Source organism: Ovis canadensis, chromosome 8 (assembly GCF_042477335.2).
Source record: "Ovis canadensis isolate MfBH-ARS-UI-01 breed Bighorn chromosome 8, ARS-UI_OviCan_v2, whole genome shotgun sequence".
NCBI lineage: Eukaryota > Metazoa > Chordata > Mammalia > Artiodactyla > Bovidae > Ovis > Ovis canadensis.
Window position 1 is genome coordinate 12,302,418 of NC_091252.1, and position 20,076 is coordinate 12,322,493.

General features: G+C 41.3%; 1 protein-coding gene across 1 annotated transcript; it reads right to left on the minus strand.

Annotated features, from left to right (window-relative positions):
- Positions 1-7,260: 7,260 nt before the first annotated feature.
- Positions 7,261-18,408, minus strand: COX7A2 (cytochrome c oxidase subunit 7A2). The gene is made up of 4 exons (XM_069598018.1): positions 17,841-18,408; positions 16,621-16,710; positions 14,365-14,449; positions 7,261-12,753 (listed from the first exon to the last, which is right to left on the minus strand). Exons 1-4 carry the CDS (start codon positions 17,856-17,858, stop codon positions 12,695-12,697), a joined length of 252 nt encoding a protein of 83 aa, XP_069454119.1. The 5' UTR covers positions 17,859-18,408; the 3' UTR covers positions 7,261-12,694.
- Positions 18,409-20,076: the final 1,668 nt, after the last annotated feature.

Here is a 20,076-nt window from a genome sequence, read left to right on the forward strand (position 1 = left end):
AGCTTCTGCCGTGCATGGACTAGTCAGCTTCCGGTGTGACTAGAGCAGGGCTCAGTGTCCTTCGTGGGTGAGGGCTATTGTCTTTAGAACCAGACCTTGAGGAGGTTCTGAGGGTCCCGAACTGCTTTCCAGGTGTCACCAACTGCCTTCCAGGTGTCCCATTACAGGAAGTAGCTGCCTTCTTGACTCTGGAGTGCTGGATCCGAGGGATGATGCCTATAACTTTAACAGCAGTAGTGGTTGCCAGGACAACCGTGTGAGGGCCTGTCCAAACTGGCTGAAGTGGGGGTTTTTTTGTTCTAATCTTTAACTCATACCTCATCTCCCAGCTGACAGAGGTGAGTCCAGTTGCCCAAAGAAATGGATCTCCTTTCTAAGTTTTCTTGGGCAATATGGCAGAAGACTTTCCCAGGGCCTGGAGGTGTTGGGACATCTCCAGGTCAGCTAGTTGTTGGTGGTCTCCCTTGAGCTTTTTTAATCACTGGGGTTGGTCTCCCATGTAAGATCTCAAAGGAAGAATACCCTGAGGACCTTAGGGTGCATTTATGAAGGGAGATGAGAGTGCACAGCATGATAAGGCAGCTTGTTCTAGCATTGTCTGGGTGTTGGCTGGGGGGATATTCTTCTCACACTACTACTTGGAGAAACAAACTCAACAAGAAAGTTAAAGATATTTGGCCCAAAGATGAATGGATGTAAGAAAGCTGCTGAGGGGCTAGCCAGGAGAACCATGTCCAGACACTGGTTCATGACATTAGTGTTTCTCTAGGTATGAGAAGACGCACGAATTTGGACTCATAAAAATCTTTACCAGAAAACATCTGACTATCTGAAGGCCTGTTTTTCTGGGTTTTCCCAGAGCACAGGGTGCCTTATTTTTTGTCTCCACCCTGAACTCCTTTCAAGGGGGCGTTGAAGGTCAGCATCTTGTAGTGGTCATGATTTAATCTTTGTAGAGGCAGCTGACAAGGGCCAACTTTCAGTCAGCAGGGCCCCTTCATAACCACATTTTTGACCATGTTTTGGGGGCATTCATGGTCATTGTGTCCCACGGTGCTGGGAAGGCTCATTCCCAGTCTAACAAAGATTCCATTGACAGCTACTCAATGTGTTGTCACTAGACCAGGCCTTGTAAGTAGCAAAAGTCTCTGGACCATATCTACCTTACTAACCTCTTGGTCCAGGAAAATATTTCCTTTCGTTGCTTCTTCCCATATCTAGAGTTACATTATTACAATTATTGATCTCATATGGAACTGTGTATCAGCATTTTATCACAGGTTCAGTCACACATTTGGGAACGTAAGAAATAATCTTCTGAAACAAGCTACACAGAAAATAATATAGCTAGCAGTTACTAGTAAGGTTACAAGCAAGAATTTAAGTCAAGAACTTTCACTGGGTACAGCCGGGTATACCCCAGGTCATCCGACTCAGTTAAATGATTACAGCCAACTGTTAATCTCCTGGTTGTACATCATGGAGCATCTGACTTTTATCCAAAGATTGGTTACTAAGATAAGCTTTAGAAACAATCTTAGTGTCCTTTCTAATAACTTAATTAAAACTTTTAGCAATATAACATAACAAGGAGCTATCTCGGAAGTGAGTCTTAGTAAGCATAGACCTTAATTAACAAAACTAGTATTAATATTCAGTGAAACATAATTTTTTTTTCTTTCTGGATAACTCATTGTGAGGGCATTAACACAGTAGCCAGGTAAGGCTTTAACCCATCAAATAAAAAATGTCTGTCAGAGAGGCAGGAAAAGCCAAGCAGCCAACTTGGATTTCTCATCACCCTGGCTCTTTGATTTTCAGCTGTTGTTTACTTATTTTTAATTTCCTAATTTAAGAGCAGACTATAGCCATGTTTCAAGGACAGCAGGATAGCAAAAGTCTAACTGTGAGGGTTGTTTTTTTTTGGGGGGGGGGGGGGGGGAAGCAGAATGAGCTTTGTCTACATGTACCATAATCTTAAATAATGTTTATTTACTTTACCAAAATAACAAAAAGATTTTTAAAAACAAATATAAATCACTTAAAGGCAAAGAAATTCATAATCTTTTATTGAAAGCTGCATTTTAAGAAATCTTTGTTCTCTAGACAGAGAGAAGATCAAATTCCGGTCTGGTACCAGCTTACTATTAATAATAAAATTTGTTTATCTGCTTAATCTTAGAAAGTTTTTTCCATAAATCTTGAAAAACTAGCAGCATTTTTCTAAAGGCATGAAAGTAGAACCATAGAAGGCATGTTTAAAATCTGATTCTATTGCAATTGACAAATAAACCTGGTCATAACACTTTAATATGATAATTAGAATTATAATTGACCATATTTTATCAGGGCATATCAGATCTATGCGGAGAAGGCAATGGCACCCCACTCCAGTACTCTTGTCTGGAAAATCCCATGGACAGAGGAGCATGGTAGGCTTCAATCCATGGGGTCACTAAGAGTCGGACATGACTGAGCGACTTCACTTTCAATTTTCACCTTCATGCATTGGAGAAGGAAATGGCAACCCACTCCAGTGTTCTTGCCTGGAGAATCCCAGGGACGGGGGAGCCTGGTGGGCTGCAGTCTGTGGGGTCGCACAGAGTTGGACAGGACTGAAGCGACTTAGCAGCAGCAGCAGATTTATATGAATTTCACATAATTTTGGGATATCTATATTAGTAACATCAGCCATACAGTATAAGCTGAAAAGATTTTTCCCCCCACCACTTTTAACAGTACTTCCTATGTAATTAAACATGTCCAGTGAACCCAGGTAGCTTAATAGCTCTTTGGGATGTCTCAGGGGCCCTCTGAAGCATCCCAAAGTTAGCTAGAAGTCAAGTTATTTAGGAAGTTTTGTCGATAAATATCAAAAGGGTTTATAACAGTCAGGTAGGATCATATAAGTCACCGTGAAATAATAGTTATTTACTTAGTCCAAGGTAACAAAAGATTTCAAAGGTAAATATAGAACTGGTCAATTAAGAGGTAAAGAAACTTAAATCTATTATTAAAAGCAGTTCAACATCTGAAGAAAGTACGTCCTCTTAATAAAGAGAAAGACCAAATTCAAGTTTTGTACCAACTTACTTTATAAACTCAGTTAGGTAATCTTAATTAAATTTATTTTAAACTTAGTGGCAACCCACTCCAGTAATCTTGCCTGGAAAATCCCATGGACAGAGAAGCCTGGTAGACTACAGTCCATGGGATCACAGTCAGACATGACTGAGCAACTTCACTTTCAACCATGTACAAATTTTTTTTCAGGGTCTGCTTTCCACAAACTTTTTAATCACTGTCTGTAACAGCCACCTGTAAGTCAGACCTACTTTCTTTTCCCTGTATAAAATGTAATTTTTATTTTTTATATCTTCTTTATTAAAAACATACATCCTACTTCCTTTAGATTAGCAAACAAATATTAATACTAGATATTTAATATTGAATATTTCCAAGTTCACGTGAATCTGAAATTTATTTAGGCTTATTTTTCTTGTATTTAGAATTATTTGATGTGTAAGTGCTTACTTTTCTTTAGGTCAATCAAATTAGAACTCATTTACAACTTCAACAATATTATCAGAAAACAAAACAAAAGACACATGCTGAGACATACATGAAGACACACAGATCTTACATTTTTCTGTTTGAGATTTAAAATATGTCTTTGACCACCCCTCCTTTTTTTTTTCTTTGCTTGAAGTTCTAATTTACCCAAGGCTGAGGTCAGCCAAAGTTGGCTGTGTATTTCAAGGACAGGGAAAGGGTTGACTTTCAGCTTTCCCCCAGGCAGGGCTTTTAACAAGCTGCTACTGCTACTGCTAAGTCACTCCAGTAGTGTCCAACTCTGTGCGACTCTGTAGACGGCAGCCCACCTGGCTCCGCCATCCCTGGGATTCTCCAGGCAAGAACACTGGAGTGGGTTGCCATTTCCTTCTCCAATGCATGAACGTGAAAAGCAAAAGTGAAGTCGTTCAGTCGTGTCCGACCCTCAGTAACCACATGGACTGCAGCCTTCCAGGCCCCTCCATCCATGGGATTTTCCAGGCAAGAGTACGGGAGTGGAGTGCCATTGCCTTCTAGTTGTTTTTAAATGCATATGCAAAAATAATTGGCTTTGCAGTTTATAAGAAGAAAGATTTCTCTCCCTCTGTTCAATCAGCAATCACACACTCACATTCAGTGGCTATCACAATGCCTCCCTTCTCCCAAGTCCCCAGGTTTCCTTAACTGTTGCTCCCTTCCCGGAACTCCAAGGAGGTTATCAGTCACAATGCCTCCCTTCTCCTGAGTCCCCAGTTCTCCATATCTGACGCTCCCTTCCTGGGAGCTCCAAGGAGGTGATCAGTCTCCACTTCTTGGGGTAGGACCTGACTGGGGACTGGCCCTGGGGCCTTACCTGTTCCTGTGGCCACTCCTGGTGAGTTGGTCCGTCCCTCCAATGAGTGCAGTTGGGGCTCAGCCATCTGGAGAGTCCGAACACTGGTCCAAAAGAGAACCCGTAATACCGTCAGGTGGTGCGCCTGCTCGTTCATCTCGGGGTTCCTTCACTCCTGCCAAGTCCAGCCACCAATCCAGTGGCTCAAGGGGCCGGCATGGTTGGAATCTCTCTGGGACCGCCAGAAATGTTGCAGAAACCAGTTCTCAAGAAACCAAGCACCACACTCAGAGAGTTGGAAAACTCAGGTTTATTATACCGGCGGGCCCAGAGGAGTTATCACTCCAAGCTCTGAGCCCCGAATAAATGGGTTACAGAGTTTTTATACACAGACAGGCGTGATTAAGCGTGTTCCTGGGTTTGCAGGGACTGGGCAATTACAGAGAGCAGGACAAGGGTGAGTGAGATAAGCTCCAATCTCTAGTATTGAGTCCCCACTTTCTGAGACCTACGTGATCCACACTTTGCAAGGAGCAAGCTGAGTTAGATGCAGAAGGAACAGGAGGTTATGTAAAATTTTTAATTTTCCTCTTCTCCTGGAGAATTCCATGGACAGAGGAGCCTGTTGGACTACAGTCTATGGGGTCACAAAGAATTGGACACAACTGAGCGAATAAGCTGATGAACTAAGGAATGAGGTTCGTGACATTGTACAGGAGACAGGGATCAAGACCATCCCCATGGAAAAGAAATGCAAAAAAGCTAAATGGCTGTCTGAGGAGGCCTTACAAATAGCTGTGAAAAGAAGAGAGGTGAAAAGCAAAGGAGAAAAGGAAAGATATAAGCATCTGAATGCAGAGTTCCAAAGAATGGCAAGAAGAGATAAGAAAGCCTTCTTTAGCAATCAATGCAAAGAAATAGAGGAAAAGAACAGAATGGGAAAGACGAGAGATCTCTTCAAGAAAATTAGAGATACCAAGGGAATATTTCATGCAAAGATGGGCTCGATAAAGGACAGAAATGGTATGGACCTAACAGAAGCAGAAGATATTAAGAAGAGGTGGCAAGAATACACAGAAGAACTGTACAAAAAGATCTTCATGACCCAGATAATGACGATGATGCAATCACTCATCTAGAGCCAGACATCCTGGAATGTGAAGTCAAGTGGGCCTTGGAAAGCATTGCTACGAACAAAGCTAATGGAGGTGATGGAATTCCAGTTCAGCTGTTTCAAATCCTGAAAGATGATGCTGTGAAAGTGCTGCACTCAATATGCCAGCAAATTTGGAAAACTCAGCAGTGGCCACAGGACTGGAAAAGCTCAGTTTTCATTCCAATCCCAAAGAAAGGCAATGCCAAAGAATGCTCAAACTACCGCACAATTGCACTCATCTCACACGCTAGTAAAGTAATGCTCAAAATTCTCCAAGCCAGGCTTCAGCAATATGTGAACCGTGAATTCCCTGATGTTCAAGCTGGTTTTAGAAAAGGCAGAGGAACCAGAGATCAAATTGCCAACATCTGCTGGATCTTGGAAAAAGCAAGAGCATTCCAGAAAAACATCTATTTCTGCTTTAGTGACTATGCCAAAGCCTTTGACTGTGTGGATCACAAGAAACTGTGGAAAATTCTGAAAGAGATGGGGATACCAAAGCACCTGACCTGCCTCTTGAGAAATCTGTATGCAGGTCAGGAAGCAGCAGTTAGAACTGGACATGGAACAACAGACTGGTTCCAAATAGGAAAAGGAGTACATCAAGGCTATATATTGTCACCCTGCTTATTTAACTTATATGCAGAGTACATCATGAGAAATGCTGGACTGGAAGAAACACAAGCTGGAATCAAGATTGCCGGGAGAAATATCAATAACCTCAGATATGCAGATGACACCACCCTTATGGCAGAAAGTGAAGAGGAACTAAAAAGCCTCTTGATGAAAGTGAAAGAGGAGAGTGAAAAAGTTGGCCTAAAGCTCAGCATTCAGAAAACGAAGATCATGGCATCTGGTCCCATCACTTCATGGGAAATAGATGGGGAAACAGTGGAAACAGTGTCAGACTTTATTTTTGGGGGCTCCAAAATCACTGCAGATGGTGATTGCAGCCATGAAATTAAAAGGCCCTTACTCCCTGGAAGAAAAGTTATGACCAACCTAGATAGCATATTCAAAAGCAGAGACATTACTTTGCCAACTAAGGTCTGTCTAGTCAAGGATATGGTTTTTCCTGTGGTCATGTATGGATGTGAGAGTTGGACTGTGAAGAAGGCTGAGAGCCGAAGAATTGATGCTTTTGAACTGTGGTGTTGGAGAAGACTCTTGAGAGTCCCTTGGACTGCAAGGAGATCCAACCAGTCCATTCTGAGGAGATCAGCCCTGGGATTTTTTTAGAAGGAATGATGCTAAAGCTGAAGCTCCAGTACTTTGGCCACCTCATGCGAAGAGTTGACTCATTGGAAAAGACTCTGATGCTGGGAGGGATTGGGGGCAGGAGGAGAAGGGGACGACTGAGGATGAGATGGCTGGATGGCATCACGGACCCGATGGACGTGAGTCTGAGTGAACTCCGGGAGTTGGTGATGGACAGGGAGGCCTGGCGTGCTGCGATTCATGGGCTTGCAAAGAGTCGGACACGACTGAGCGACTGCACTGAACTGAACTGAGGAATAAGCACTGTCTGCTTCCCACTGACACCTGTCCTCTACCTCATTTACTACTACAACCAATAACCCCAGCCCCACGCCATTTGGTTCCCCCACCACCACCACAGGATTCGTTACCTGCTAACGTAGCTTATGGTGAACAGTATCAGATTCGTGATTTCCAAAGATTTAGCTTCAGAACCAGGGACCAGGCTTGATCACGCAAGGGCTTCTGTGTAGCAGAGTTTTATTAGAGTATGAAAAGTGACAGAGAAAGCTCCTGACACAGACATCAGAAGGGGGCGGAGAGTGGTCTTGGGAAGGGAGCTATATACTCTTTCAATTGGTTATTACAGTAAATCAAAAGAATGTCTCAAGGCTGTAAAGGTCTTACCAGACTCATTCCCACAATTTACATTTTAAGATAATGGGATTAGAACCAACAATAAATAAAAAGATTTTACCAGACCCACTCTCTAATATACATTTTAAGATGACAGGATTTGTCAGAAGATTCCCAAGAAGGAGAAATATGTTCTCAAAGTAAGATACGTTGTTGTCATATAATCATTGGTACAGAATTTAAGAAAAACATATCATTGAGCAAGATGAATTGTTTTGTCGTGCAATCATCAGCTCTGGGCTTAAACAAAAGAACATTTGTCCTTTTCTTCTCCTTGAGGACTCCAGATCCCCATAACCTCCTTGAGAGCCCCAGACCTGTCTCTCCTCCTCAGGGACCCCCGACTTACCAACCTACCTAGGAATTGACTCTCCCACTAACATAATGTACAATTTATCTTTATGTTTTATTAACTGTCTTCCTTGCCACCCCCTCACTCTAATGGAAACTCAGTGAGGACAAGAATCTGCATATTTTGTTCAACAATGATTCCCAGGCACCCACAAGGGAGTCTGGCACCCTGTAGGCACCCAATGTATGCTAACTTGTGGTATACGTAGAAACAAAGTCCTGGGAAGCGGCTCATGAGGTGTTGCCCTACACAGGGGTGCATACAGGACCCGAGCAGTGCGAGTCCCAGGCTAGATGTCTGAAATCAATCGGCAGCTTTGGGGAACTTGTGTATAACTACCTCAAACAACAGAAAGTGAAAGCCGCTCAGTTGTGTCCAACTGTTTGCGACCCCGTGGACTACAGTCCATGGAATTCTCCAGGCCAGAATACTGGAGTGGGTAGCCTTTCTGTTCTCCAGGGGATCTTCCCAACCCAGGGATCGAACCCAGGTCTCCCACATTGCAGGCAGATTCTTTACCAACTGAGCCACAAGAGCAGCCCTCAAATGGCAGAAAGGGTTCTGTAAACCCTGAACCAAACGGACTATAGCAGCATTGTAATTTGTTTCTATCACTCGTGTTCTCCCTATTTGCATTCTTGCTGCTTTGAAACATTCCTGTCTGCTATGAGAAACCAGTAGCGGCTGCCTTATTTAAGCATATAACTCGGTTTAGAGTAAATGGTCGAGGTGTGGTCCTAGATGGTATAAGAGATGGAAAACAGGAAATCCTGCTTTGGTTGGTTCTTGCTTGAGAAACCTACTTGAACTAACTTAAGCACAAAGGGAAACTTATTTGATGATGAAATGCAATCAAGCCTACGAGCAGGCATAGCTGTGGGCATTGGCGGCAACATACAACCAGGAACCAAAATGCCCACGGGTCCTTCCTGTCTCCTCCAGCGTGGACTTCATTCTTTTGATAAACAAACTGGCTGGGGGAAAGCCCATGCCCTGTGATGAACCTAGAGGGGTGGGATGAGGGTGATTCCTGCTCTCCTGGTCAGAGCCCAATGCAACAATGTAAAGCAATTATCCTCAAATTAAAAATAAATTTGAAAAAACTGACTAGGGCAGAGACAGTTACTTGCCAACTGAATACCGTCTCCTGTTACTAAACAGAACTCCAATTTTGCTTGGTAATAGGCCCAGCTAATACATTTCTTAGCCTCCTTGAACGCAGACACAACCATTTGGCAGAAGATCTGGCCAAAGAGATAAAAGCTTAAGTCTTTGGTGGGGCTTCTGAGGCTCTTTAAATAGAGCTCGCTTGTTTACCATGTGGTCTTTTCATCAATCTTCCTTCTTCCTGCACGAAAACACACACAATAGCAGGAGTTGCAGCAGCTATCTTACAAGGAGAATGAAAGCCATGTGCTGAGGATAGCAGAGCCTGAAGACAAGTCACGGATGAGAGCGTGACCTGTCTTACCAGCCCTGACCAGCTCATGGACCCTGCACTGGGCCCAGTTGACAGGGATGAGTTGAAAAGATACAGTTCTTTCTCTCAGAGGACAATAGAAGTACCTAGCGTTTATTGTACACTTGGCATGTCAGAAACTGTTTTTTTGCATTGCATGCATTAGAATAGCCATGTGTAGTAGGCATTATTCCATTTATGCAGATGAGGATACAAGTTTAGCAAGGCTAGCTACCACGGTCATCTAATACAAAGCTTGAAGCTGGGTCTCCCGACTTCATGATCTGTGACTGACTACAGTGCTGCACTTGTTCCCAGTCTTATCAACAATTATTAATTCAAATTTGAATTCAAAGGCATGGAATTCTTGACAAAGATGAATACAGGAAATGCTGGGAGTAAAGGGAGGAATGTCAAAGTTTCCAGCAGAACCTGGGGCACTTTCCCAGATACTCAGTCAAGAATGAGCATACATGCACCAAGCAGAGGAGCATGTGGCTGGTGACAAATGTGGACTTTAGATCTCATGTACAAAGAGGAAGAGACAAATGTTCAACAGGCAGGTAGACTGCAAGCTATACAGAGAGATCAATGTGAAATTGAAAAATGGAAATAGAGACTGTACTCATCACCCTTTCTCAAGTCTGACAGGCCAGGGGATGAAGTCTGCAGGGCACTCCTATTTACCTACAATGCTTCCAGCAGCGCACTGAAGCTGTCCCAGCCAATAAAATTAAACATCCGATATGATGGCGTATACTGGAAAGACCATGAACTTCAACAATTCAAGATAAACCTAGCCTTGAAGTCTTGCTGTTTGTATCTGTGGGTAAACTGCATGCCCTGAGCTTTAGCTTTTCAATGTAATTTCATCTAGAACAGCTAGACTATAAATGCAATCCTGAGTGCAGTACTAACATAATTTCACTTAAACATATCTCCCATGGCGTTTATATTAACAGGATAATATCATCATAGAACTTCTTGTTTAATAGCAGATACTATTCTCAAATAGTAGAGCAGCAGATACTATAATGAGGGCTTTCCTGGTGGCTCAGCTGGTAAAGAATCCACCTACAATGCGGGAGACCTGTGTACAATCCCTAGGTTGGGAAGGTCCCCTTGAGAAGGGAAATTCTGCCAGTATTCTGCCCTGGAGAATTCCATGGACAACAGTCCATGGGGTCACAGAGTCAGACATGATTGACCAACTTTCCCTTCACTATTCTCAAAAGAATATGTGGTAAAGCTACAAAGGAGATTGGAATGACAAATGTTTTTGAAGGGCACATTTTTGATACTCCTTATGAGCTCTGTTCTATGGACACTTGGTCGGTCTTTGAAATTTACCAGTAAGAGTCATCTCTCCCTTACTAAATGCTAAGTGCAGCAGGTAAGTTCACAGGCTTCTACCCAGCAAACCCTCTTCTGAGATCTTGCCCTTTGTCACCTTCCCATTTCCACCCCTCAGAGAAGGCAATGGCACCCCACTCCAGTACTCTTGCCTGGAAAATCCCATGGACCAAGGAGCCTGGTAAGTTGCAGTCCATGGGGTCATTAGGAGTCAGATACGACTGAGCGACTTCACTTTCACTTTTCACCTTCATGGTGGAGAAGGAAATGGCAACCCACTCCAGTGTTCTTGCCTGGAGAATCCCAGGGACGGGGGAGCCTAGTGGGCTGCCGTCTATGGGGTCGCACAGAGTCAGACACGACTGAAGTGAATTAGCAGCAGCAGCATTTCCACCCCTGCTGACTGTGCAGAATTTTAGAGTGAAGGGCAAAAACTTAATTACAGCACTTAAAAATATTTTTAAGTATCTTAAGCATTTAACCAACTTCTGCTTCATCCAATCATGTATATTTCCTCACTAGATTTCATTAGAAATAGATAAGTACCTCACAGCTCTAAGCGATAAAGGCTATCGAGGATACCAAGCTAGACTTCTTTTTTTGCTGTACAAAAGTATCTTTCACATCATGTTAGAAAAGCATTTCAAATCACATGGATGAAATTTTCCTTTATACAATGCTGATTGCTATGAGGGGCTTCCCTCAGAGCTCAGTCAGTAAAGAATCTGCCTGCAATGCAGGATACCCAGGTTCAATTCCTGGGTTGGGAAGATCCTCTGGGGAAGGAAATGGCAACTGACTCCAGTATTCTTGCCTGGAGAATCCCATGGACAGAGGAGCCTGGCAGGCTACACAGCCTAAGGGATTCCAAGAATCAGACACGACTTAGTGACTAAACCACCACCACAATGCTGATAAATGTAACTAGTTTCAAAATATTATCAGTGGCTGCTTTTTCGCTCTGAATCATAGAATTGGACCAGATTCCATGCCAACTTCAGACCTTCCTCCAAATTTAGAAATGTCTAATGATACTCATTACACTCCTTTCAAAAGCAGTGTTGTCTGCTGTTAGTAATGAGATTCTGTAAGAGGCTGGGCAGACTCCTGCATTCAGTAGCAGGTTAGGTATACGGCTCCCAAGATCTGACTTCTGAGATTCAAGGCTGAAACACCTTTTATCAGGTACCTGTTGAGATGGATTTGTATAATAAGCCTCAATGTTTTAAAAGGCGAAGACTTGGTTTGGCTATTTCAGACTTGACTCTATTTTTCTAAATATACTGACTTTCTCAACTTTATCCAGAAATTGAAGTTTAGAAAACCATTACTCATGGATTGCCCTGAGGTCTGACACACCTAGACTCATCTTCATGGGCATTACAAGCGCACGCCTCGCAGAGGAGATGACCAAGTCTGACTCCTTCTATTCCCCCAGGAGATTAACTGTGACAGATGAAGCATTTTAAGGAAAGGCACACTTCACATTATGGATTAAACTAACATGACAGAAGCCCACTCTGAGTGTGAAAAGAAGAACAAACGCTGGATTACTTTACAGCTACCCTACTAAAGCCTATTTTACACTGCAGAATACATCCAATATTCTTAACCATAAACACACAGCTAAGAGGAAAAAAAAAAACTTGAACCCCATGAGCCAAAAATAACCTGCTTCTACTAACCTCAGGTACTAGCACATCCCAGGATACAGTACAGCACGGAGGAGGAAGAGAGAAAGACTCTAAGACTCTCCATGCGTCAAGCTCTTTTAGAGCTGAAGACCATTCCCTGTTGTAATCTGAAGCTGCTAAAAATAAAGTCACTAAAATAATACCACAACAGTACTTTATATAACCTAATGACAAAAGAAACATTTTTTGCTCCTTACCAAGGTTTATAAGGCTGATATTACTGGTATAATGTATCCTAAAGTGATAAAATAAAAAAAGGCATGGTAAAGACTGCTTTATTGATGGCAGCTAATACAAGTCAATAAATATTGATCCCCAAAGAACTCAGTTATGTATCAGATTACTGGTCCACAGAGAGCTGAATGGAATTGAACCAACTGATTGCTGGCAGGATAAACTGAAGTCAATCCTGCTTCTTGGGAAATGAAGCCACAGCCAGTTCATACATGGCATATGCCGTTCCTGAAAAATGAGAAGAGACAAAAATAAGAACTTAAGAAACCTTGAGGTTTGAATGTATAAACTCAATATTCCAGCTAAAAAGTTGGAAAGGTAAGGTAAAGGAAATCTTGGTATTATGACTACTTTTATGAGAACATACAGAAGTATTTTGATAGATGCTGGCAAAATTTAAAATATATACAAACACATTTAATATCATTTCAATATTAGTTAACTTGTATAGGAAGTGTTAGACACAGTAAAATAATGTATTTGCTAACTTAATGGCATGTAAAAATTTAAAATAAGATTAAGAATATATAACCTAAGATTGCCTGAGAAATGCTAAGAATGATTCAAAAGCCAAAGAAGGTCAAATATCCAAAGCCTTCCCTGAAGTGTATCATCAATATAAAACCAAGGAAGAGTGACATATAATTTTTAAATAATCAAATCTATAAGTAAGAATTTCTAATTTAGGACTTTACCTTAATAAAGCCCAAATGTCACTCTCTGGTTGTTGTCCATAAATGGCCCTTCACTACATTCAACTCAAGTCAAAGAAGGCACCTTGGCACAAGCAAGGGGACTTTGTGATTAGAGTTCAAATATCAGCTATTCCACAAAGAAGTGGTATTATCTTGGGTAATTAACACAGCCCTTCATGGACCACAGCCTGGTCTCAGCGAAGGGGCTTGCATTAATTGAATGAACCTATGAGCCAAGCCATGCACATGACCCAAGATGGATGGGTCATAATGAAGAGTTCTAACAAGACGTAGTCCGCTAGAGGAGGAAATGGCACACTGCTTCAGTCTTCTTGCTTCCCCCATGAGGGGAGCCTGGGGTGCTGCGGCCCATGGGGTTGCAAGGAGTCAGACATGACTTAGTGACATGACTTAGCGACTGAACAACAACAAAATTACTGCAACTTCATCTTTAAAAGGAGGACACATTACAGACTTAATACAAGGGTTATAGAAACCCACGTATGCGGCTTTCCTATCAACAGAACGAGCACACAGTAATCACTAATATTATGTTCCCTTCTCCCCTAGGGAGGAATCATTCAAATTCCTAACTCTGCTCCTAGAACTCCAATTTGTGATACTCCAATCACAAATACCAATTTGTGATTGCTAGTACTGAATAATGGACCCACCCAATTCACAGAAAAAATATTAAAGTGCTTTACATGTAGTGAAAAAAGTACTGTCTTGCAGAAGGTTTTATTTCCATCATAAATACGTATGTACATGGTTTACATCTAAACTGTGTTTCTATTATGCATCCCAGTCAAAATACGTAAGAACCCCTGTCACAGGAGATGGGGAGCAGCAGCTATCTTTGACTCCTCCAAAGGCCTGCACAGCCACCAGAGGCACGTTCCAAAAGCCACCTCTATCACAAGATAATCATCAAACTTCATTGGCTTATTTTTTTTAAAGACACTAAACTGTTCTTATACAATACGTATCAATCATCTTCTTGAGTCATTGTATGTGAAGCAATTAAGACCTCAGGTTCTGGGGACAGACTGCCTGTGTTAAAACACTGGCATAGTGAGAGCAATGACGTTGTTAGCTATCCCTACTATGACTTTGCTACAGAGCAAGCATTCCACCAACTTACCACCAACTGTAAGAATCATGGTGGCTCTATACAGGAGGGCATCAGCTATCCCACCCTTCAGATGCACTGGAATTCCATTATCCTCCTAGGATAAATAATAATTAATACATGTGTCATTTGCTTCCAACTAAATGAAAAAGATTAATCCATTCATATGAAAGTAGTGGCTTCTTAGACACCTGGAACTGAAATATTTTAAATATCAAAATTAAAAAGGACTGTAATTTTCCTGATTCTTTCTCTACTGCAACTACTGTTGAAATAAAAACTCCTAAAAATCAACATTCTTTATCTTTTAAAGTTAATTCCAGATCTAAAAAAGATGCTCTTTCCAAGGAAAATACAAACAGTAAAGCTATGAAAATATATTGACTTCATCAATTTTAAAAATGTAGTAATCATCAAACTTTAGATTTGGTTATAGGGATCTTCCTTCCCTTAAAAAATGGGGAGAGTATTTTGGTTTATAACCCTAAATTACACCTTTAGTGCGCCCATCCAGCACCTGGCATATAGTAGATATTCTATACATCTACTCAATATGTTTTCTTTTTTGTAGCATACGACAGAATTTTTTTTAACCATTTAAAATTTTCTTTATGAAAAACCAGAGATCACAATAAAACAAAAAATCAACAACCTAACTACTTATAAAAGGTAAACTGCTATGTGCCATTAAGTCTTTCCTCATGAGAAATCCACTACTGACAGCAAAATACATATCCTTAGTTTTTTAAAGCTTATACTGTCAAAGCTTCTAAATTATGCACATACTTACATGAATGAGATTGTGCTATATAATGATCTATCACACTATTTTTCACTCAATACTTATGTTAAAAACCACTGTTAGTCCATTTAAACCTACTTTGTTCCTTTTAATGGCTATATAGCATTCCACTGTGTAAAAAGTGTCATAATTAGCCAATCTTTTATTAATGCGTGTTTAGGTTGGGATTTTTTAAATATTAAAATCCCATAATGAGTAACAGCCTATTTCCTACTTTTATATATTTATGCTACTATTCTGTAGGAAAGATCCTTTTTGCGTGTGTGTGTAATTTTTACTTTTTTGGTCACACCTCACAGACATGGGATCTTGAGTTTCCCAACCAGGGATCCAACCCATGCCTTCTGCATTAGAAGTGCAGTTTTAACTCTGGACTGTCAGCAAATTCCCTATGTAGCAAAGATTTTTAAAATGGGAGTCCTGGATCATAGCGTATGCAATTTGTTTCTAATGATACTTTCAAACACCCTGTACAATTTCTGTACCAATACTACCACCTGGCATGTATCAATGTACTGTATAGGAATATACATATATCCCATACCTGGCTATCATAACCTATTTTAAATCTTCTAAAATTGTGACAATCAATCAGGGGAAAAAGTAGCAACTTGTCATTTTAATTTGCATTTCCTACTGATTTATAGCTCTCTGTATAATAAGGATATTGACTTTTCGTTAATTTTAAAACTTTTCTCTCAATTTGTCACTGAGCTCTTGTAACCACAGAACATTTGAAATTTTCATGTCACCAAACTGTGCAATTTTTCTCCTTTACAGCTTCTAGGCTTTGTAAAGACTTTCTGAGGATGGCTCCTAAGATTAACCCTGAGTGTGATAATCATTCACAGATATATTAAATGTAAACAATGTACACCTTAAGTAAAAATCAGGTACAACCTAAACACATACAATTTTTACTTGTCAAACATACCTCAGTAAAACTGGAAAAAATTCTCCTATATTATCTTTTAGTTTTTTTTGAGGGAGAAGTATTTACATCTAAAATTAATCTTTTATAAAATAAAATAAATCTATATAAAATATAGAAGGGATGTAACTTTACTTTCTTCATAAAAGCCAGCCAATTTTTCCAACATCAATTTACTGTATCCTTTCCCCACTAATATGAAATACACCTTTAACATGTATCAAGCTTCTATGCATATATTTGTTCCGTTTCTGAGCGCCTTCTATTTGTCCACTACTGTGCAACTACCCCAAAGAGTACCAACCCAAGGTGACCCCTCCAAAAGAAAGTGTCTTGACCTTTACCCTTCCCCCCTCATTTCATCTGCTGTCTCAAAGACCTCCTGGTTATAGCAAATGCCCAGTTCGCTATCAATAGGCAGTTTCTTATTATTCTTTTGCTAACACAGCAGGATTGCTAACAAGCAGATTTACCTCCTACCTCCGAGTTTCAGTAATCTAATTTTACAAGTAACACCTATAAAATACTTCAGTACCTGAAACAGCTTTTGTTTCTCTGGAACCTTATTTTCAAACTGCCTGCGTGAAGCAGTACTTATGGTCCTCTTAGCAATCTGACGGAGAGCCTGAAATTTAAAAAATCCATGTTAGACTTAGGGCTTAAAGAAACCCTTAACCATTTCTAATCTTTAGTACTACAGAAAAGTGAAACTGACAGTTAAAACATATCTGATTCGTCAATAACAAAGCTATAGACAAGCACTTAGGTTTTCCTTTGTTTCCTGTCCATTGCATTTTACATTGCATTCTGAATTACCAAATACATTCAAGAGGAAATTCATGTAGATTTGGAGCGAAAAAAATCATGACCTTTACCTGAACTGAACCAGTAACAATATATGAGGAAAACATACTCATACATAGTTATTATAAAAATAAACAATGGTTACAAAATAACACTAGAATCAAAGGTTTTTATTTAATACTGTACCAGATTATTAAAAACCTATTAGTTGGTATCAAATAAACTGGCATGATTCCTATTTAATCAAAATGCTTCCCTCATTACATTTTTCCTCAAAAATCAATAGGGTATAAATCTTTTACAAGAGAGACTTGCGTTACATATCCAGTTGGATTAAAACAACAAATATGCACTCCATTTTCTAAAATAAATAATACATTGAGAAGATGAAAACGACCACGGTTACATTTTCCTTTTCTTTCTCAAAATCTGGGGAAACTATTCCGCATGCTCAAAGTCGGTGGAGGAGTAAAGGACACCGCGGAAAACCGCCTGGTGATAGCAACACGACCCTTCGGCCATGAATGCTCCTAAAGCCCCACCCAAAATTGAGTAGATTGTTTTCAAACTGCCTTCTGACACCCATAAAGCCTACAACCACTGAACTCAAACCTTTCAGTATCGGAGGATGTATCTTTCCGAGGCTTCCGGGTATCAGAAACTTCCCACCTGGACCCTCAAGACCAGGGGTGGCGACTGAGAGCCCCAGGCGTGTGTAACGCACAACCTTCCGGCCTCCTCCCAGGCTTCTCCTCCCCTACAGCTATTCAGCACAGCTTGGGGCGACAGGGATGCACGGAGGGGAAGGAAGGTCAAGCGAAAAGGACACCAACCAAGGTGACTTCCGAAGCCGCCCTCCCCCTTCTCTCCCAGTTTTCCGTCGTGACTCTCCAGCCTCCGCTCCCAACCCTCCCGCCCTACATCACCATGGCTAGCCGAGCAGCTCCTCACCAGAAGATTCCGCAGCATCTTGGCTCAGTTACTGCCCCACCAACCGCGGCAACTGACCACCACCAACGAGAACGCCCCACGCCGGAACCGGAACTACCTTCTGGCCTTGCGCAAGCGCCTGGAACCCAAATAGTTCCGGGCGGAGGCGGGGCCGGCGCTCCTAACCATAGAGAGCAAAAGAAAAGAGAGGGCGGTCGGCCCGCTGTGGCCGCTCTAGGCGGCTGGCCGTCTCTGCGCTTCGGCCTCTTCGCTGAGCGGCGGGATGGCCCAGGAGCTGAGGCTGGGGAGACACAGACGACTTTTGAGACTGGAGAGGCAAGCAGTGAGGAGTCACGTCCTCTTTTTAAATAGCTTAGATAAAATTAATATGAAAGAAATTAGTTTGTGTATTTTGAACAAGAAGGCGTAAAACTCTGAGCAACCTGGTTTGGCTGGATAAAATACGAAACAAAAAGGGTTAACTCCTCTTACACGGACAGTCAGTTTTGTTTGTTTTTTTCTCCATTGTCGTGAGACCGTTACTGTTCTTGAGCTGAGTGTGTGCTGTACACAGCTGCGTCGGGCGGTTGTATCCCGACGGTTGTATCCCCAGCACCTAGAATTGGCATGTTAGAAAATGCTCAGTGAATACTGGTTAAGTGAATAGTACACTGTACAAAACAGCAAATTCATTTTACTGAGTATAAAAGTTCACAAAATCTTTCTTAATACTTGTACTCCTTTCAATCATTTTTCAGTCCCAGGGTCCCTCACTCATCATCCCCTTGGCTCTGTAAACTGACTTTCCTGACAGAAAAACACAGCTGAAATTTGCCTGGGTGCCTATCAAACTTTAATTTTCCCAGGCACACTTGAAATTTGTTACCTGATTTGTTAAGTTCATTCTCTGAGGCAGAATATTTATTTTCAAAATAGGTTCTTTTCCAAAACATCCATTTGGGGTTCTTTTGTAATATCAGAAAATTATTAGAAATGACTCATTAAAAATCTTTCCTTCTGAGAACTCTAGAATTTCATAAGAGAACTGGCAGTATGCTATTTAGATACGTGGAAAATCTGAGGTGGGTAATGGTTTTTACTTTTGCTGTAATGGCTTCATGTGAAGTTTAATGTATTAAAAACTACTAGCTTGATAAAAGATATAATTTCATATTTTATTACATTCAGTTCAGTTCAGTTGTTCAGTCGTGTCCGACTCTGCGACCCCATGAATCGCAGCACACCAGGCCTCCCTGTCCAGCACCAACTCCCGGAGTTCACTCAGACTCACATCCATCGAGTCCGTGATGCCATCCAGCCATCTCATTCTCTGTCGTCCCCTTCTCCTCCTGCCCCCAATCCCTCCCAGCATCAGAGTCTTTTCCAATGAGTCAACTCTTCTCACGAGGTGTCCGAAGTACTGGAGTTTCAGCTTTAGCATCATTCCTTCCAAAGAAATCCCAGGGCTGATCTCCTTTAGAATGGACTAGTTGGATCTCCTTGCAGTCCAAGAGTCTTCTCCAACACCACAGTTGAAATGCATCAATTCTTCGGTGCTCAGCCTTCTTCACAGTCCAACTCTCACGTCCATACATGACCACAGGAAAAACCATAGCCTTGACTAGATGGACCTTAGTTGGCAAAGTAATGTCTCTGCTTTTGAATATGCTATCTAGGTTGGTCATAACTTTTCTTCCAAGGAGTAAGCGTCTTTTAATTTCATGGCTGCAGTCACCATCTGCAGTGATTTTGGAGCCCCCAAAAATAAAGTCTGACACTGTTTCTACTGTTTCCCCATCTATTTCCCATGAAGTGATGGGACCAGACGCCATGATCTTCGTTTTCTGAATGTTGAGCTTTAAGCCAACTTTTTCCCTCTCCTCTTTCACTTTCATCGAGGCTTTTTAGCTCCTCTTCACTTTCTGTCATAAGGGTGGTGTCATCTGCATATCTGAGGTTATTGATATTTCTCCCGGCAATCTTGATTCCAGCTTGTGTTTCTTCCAGTCCAGCGTTTCTCATGATGTACTCTGCATATAAGTTAAATAATCAGGAAACATCTGGCTGTCTCAACTACTGTATTATTATTAAATAATTTCTCTAACTGCAAGCTGCAGTCTTTTCATCATCAAAGTTAGGGATTGGGCTAATGATCTTTATCCTCGGATCTAAAATCCTATGTTTGAAAAATACTTTCATAAAACCACAATATTTGTTTGCTACCCCCGATAAGTTATTATGGAGGTAACACTTTGTG

Excerpts from the sequence above, each read along its gene's own strand:
- COX7A2 (XM_069598018.1), bottom strand. Across the intron at positions 14,450-16,620 it reads AGAAACAAAAGCTGTTTCAG|GAGGATAATGGAATTCCAGT; the intron begins GTACTGAAGTAT and ends TATTTATCCTAG. Across the intron at positions 12,754-14,364 it reads CATGATTCTTACAGTTGGTG|GAACGGCATATGCCATGTAT; the intron begins GTAAGTTGGTGG and ends CTCATTTTTCAG.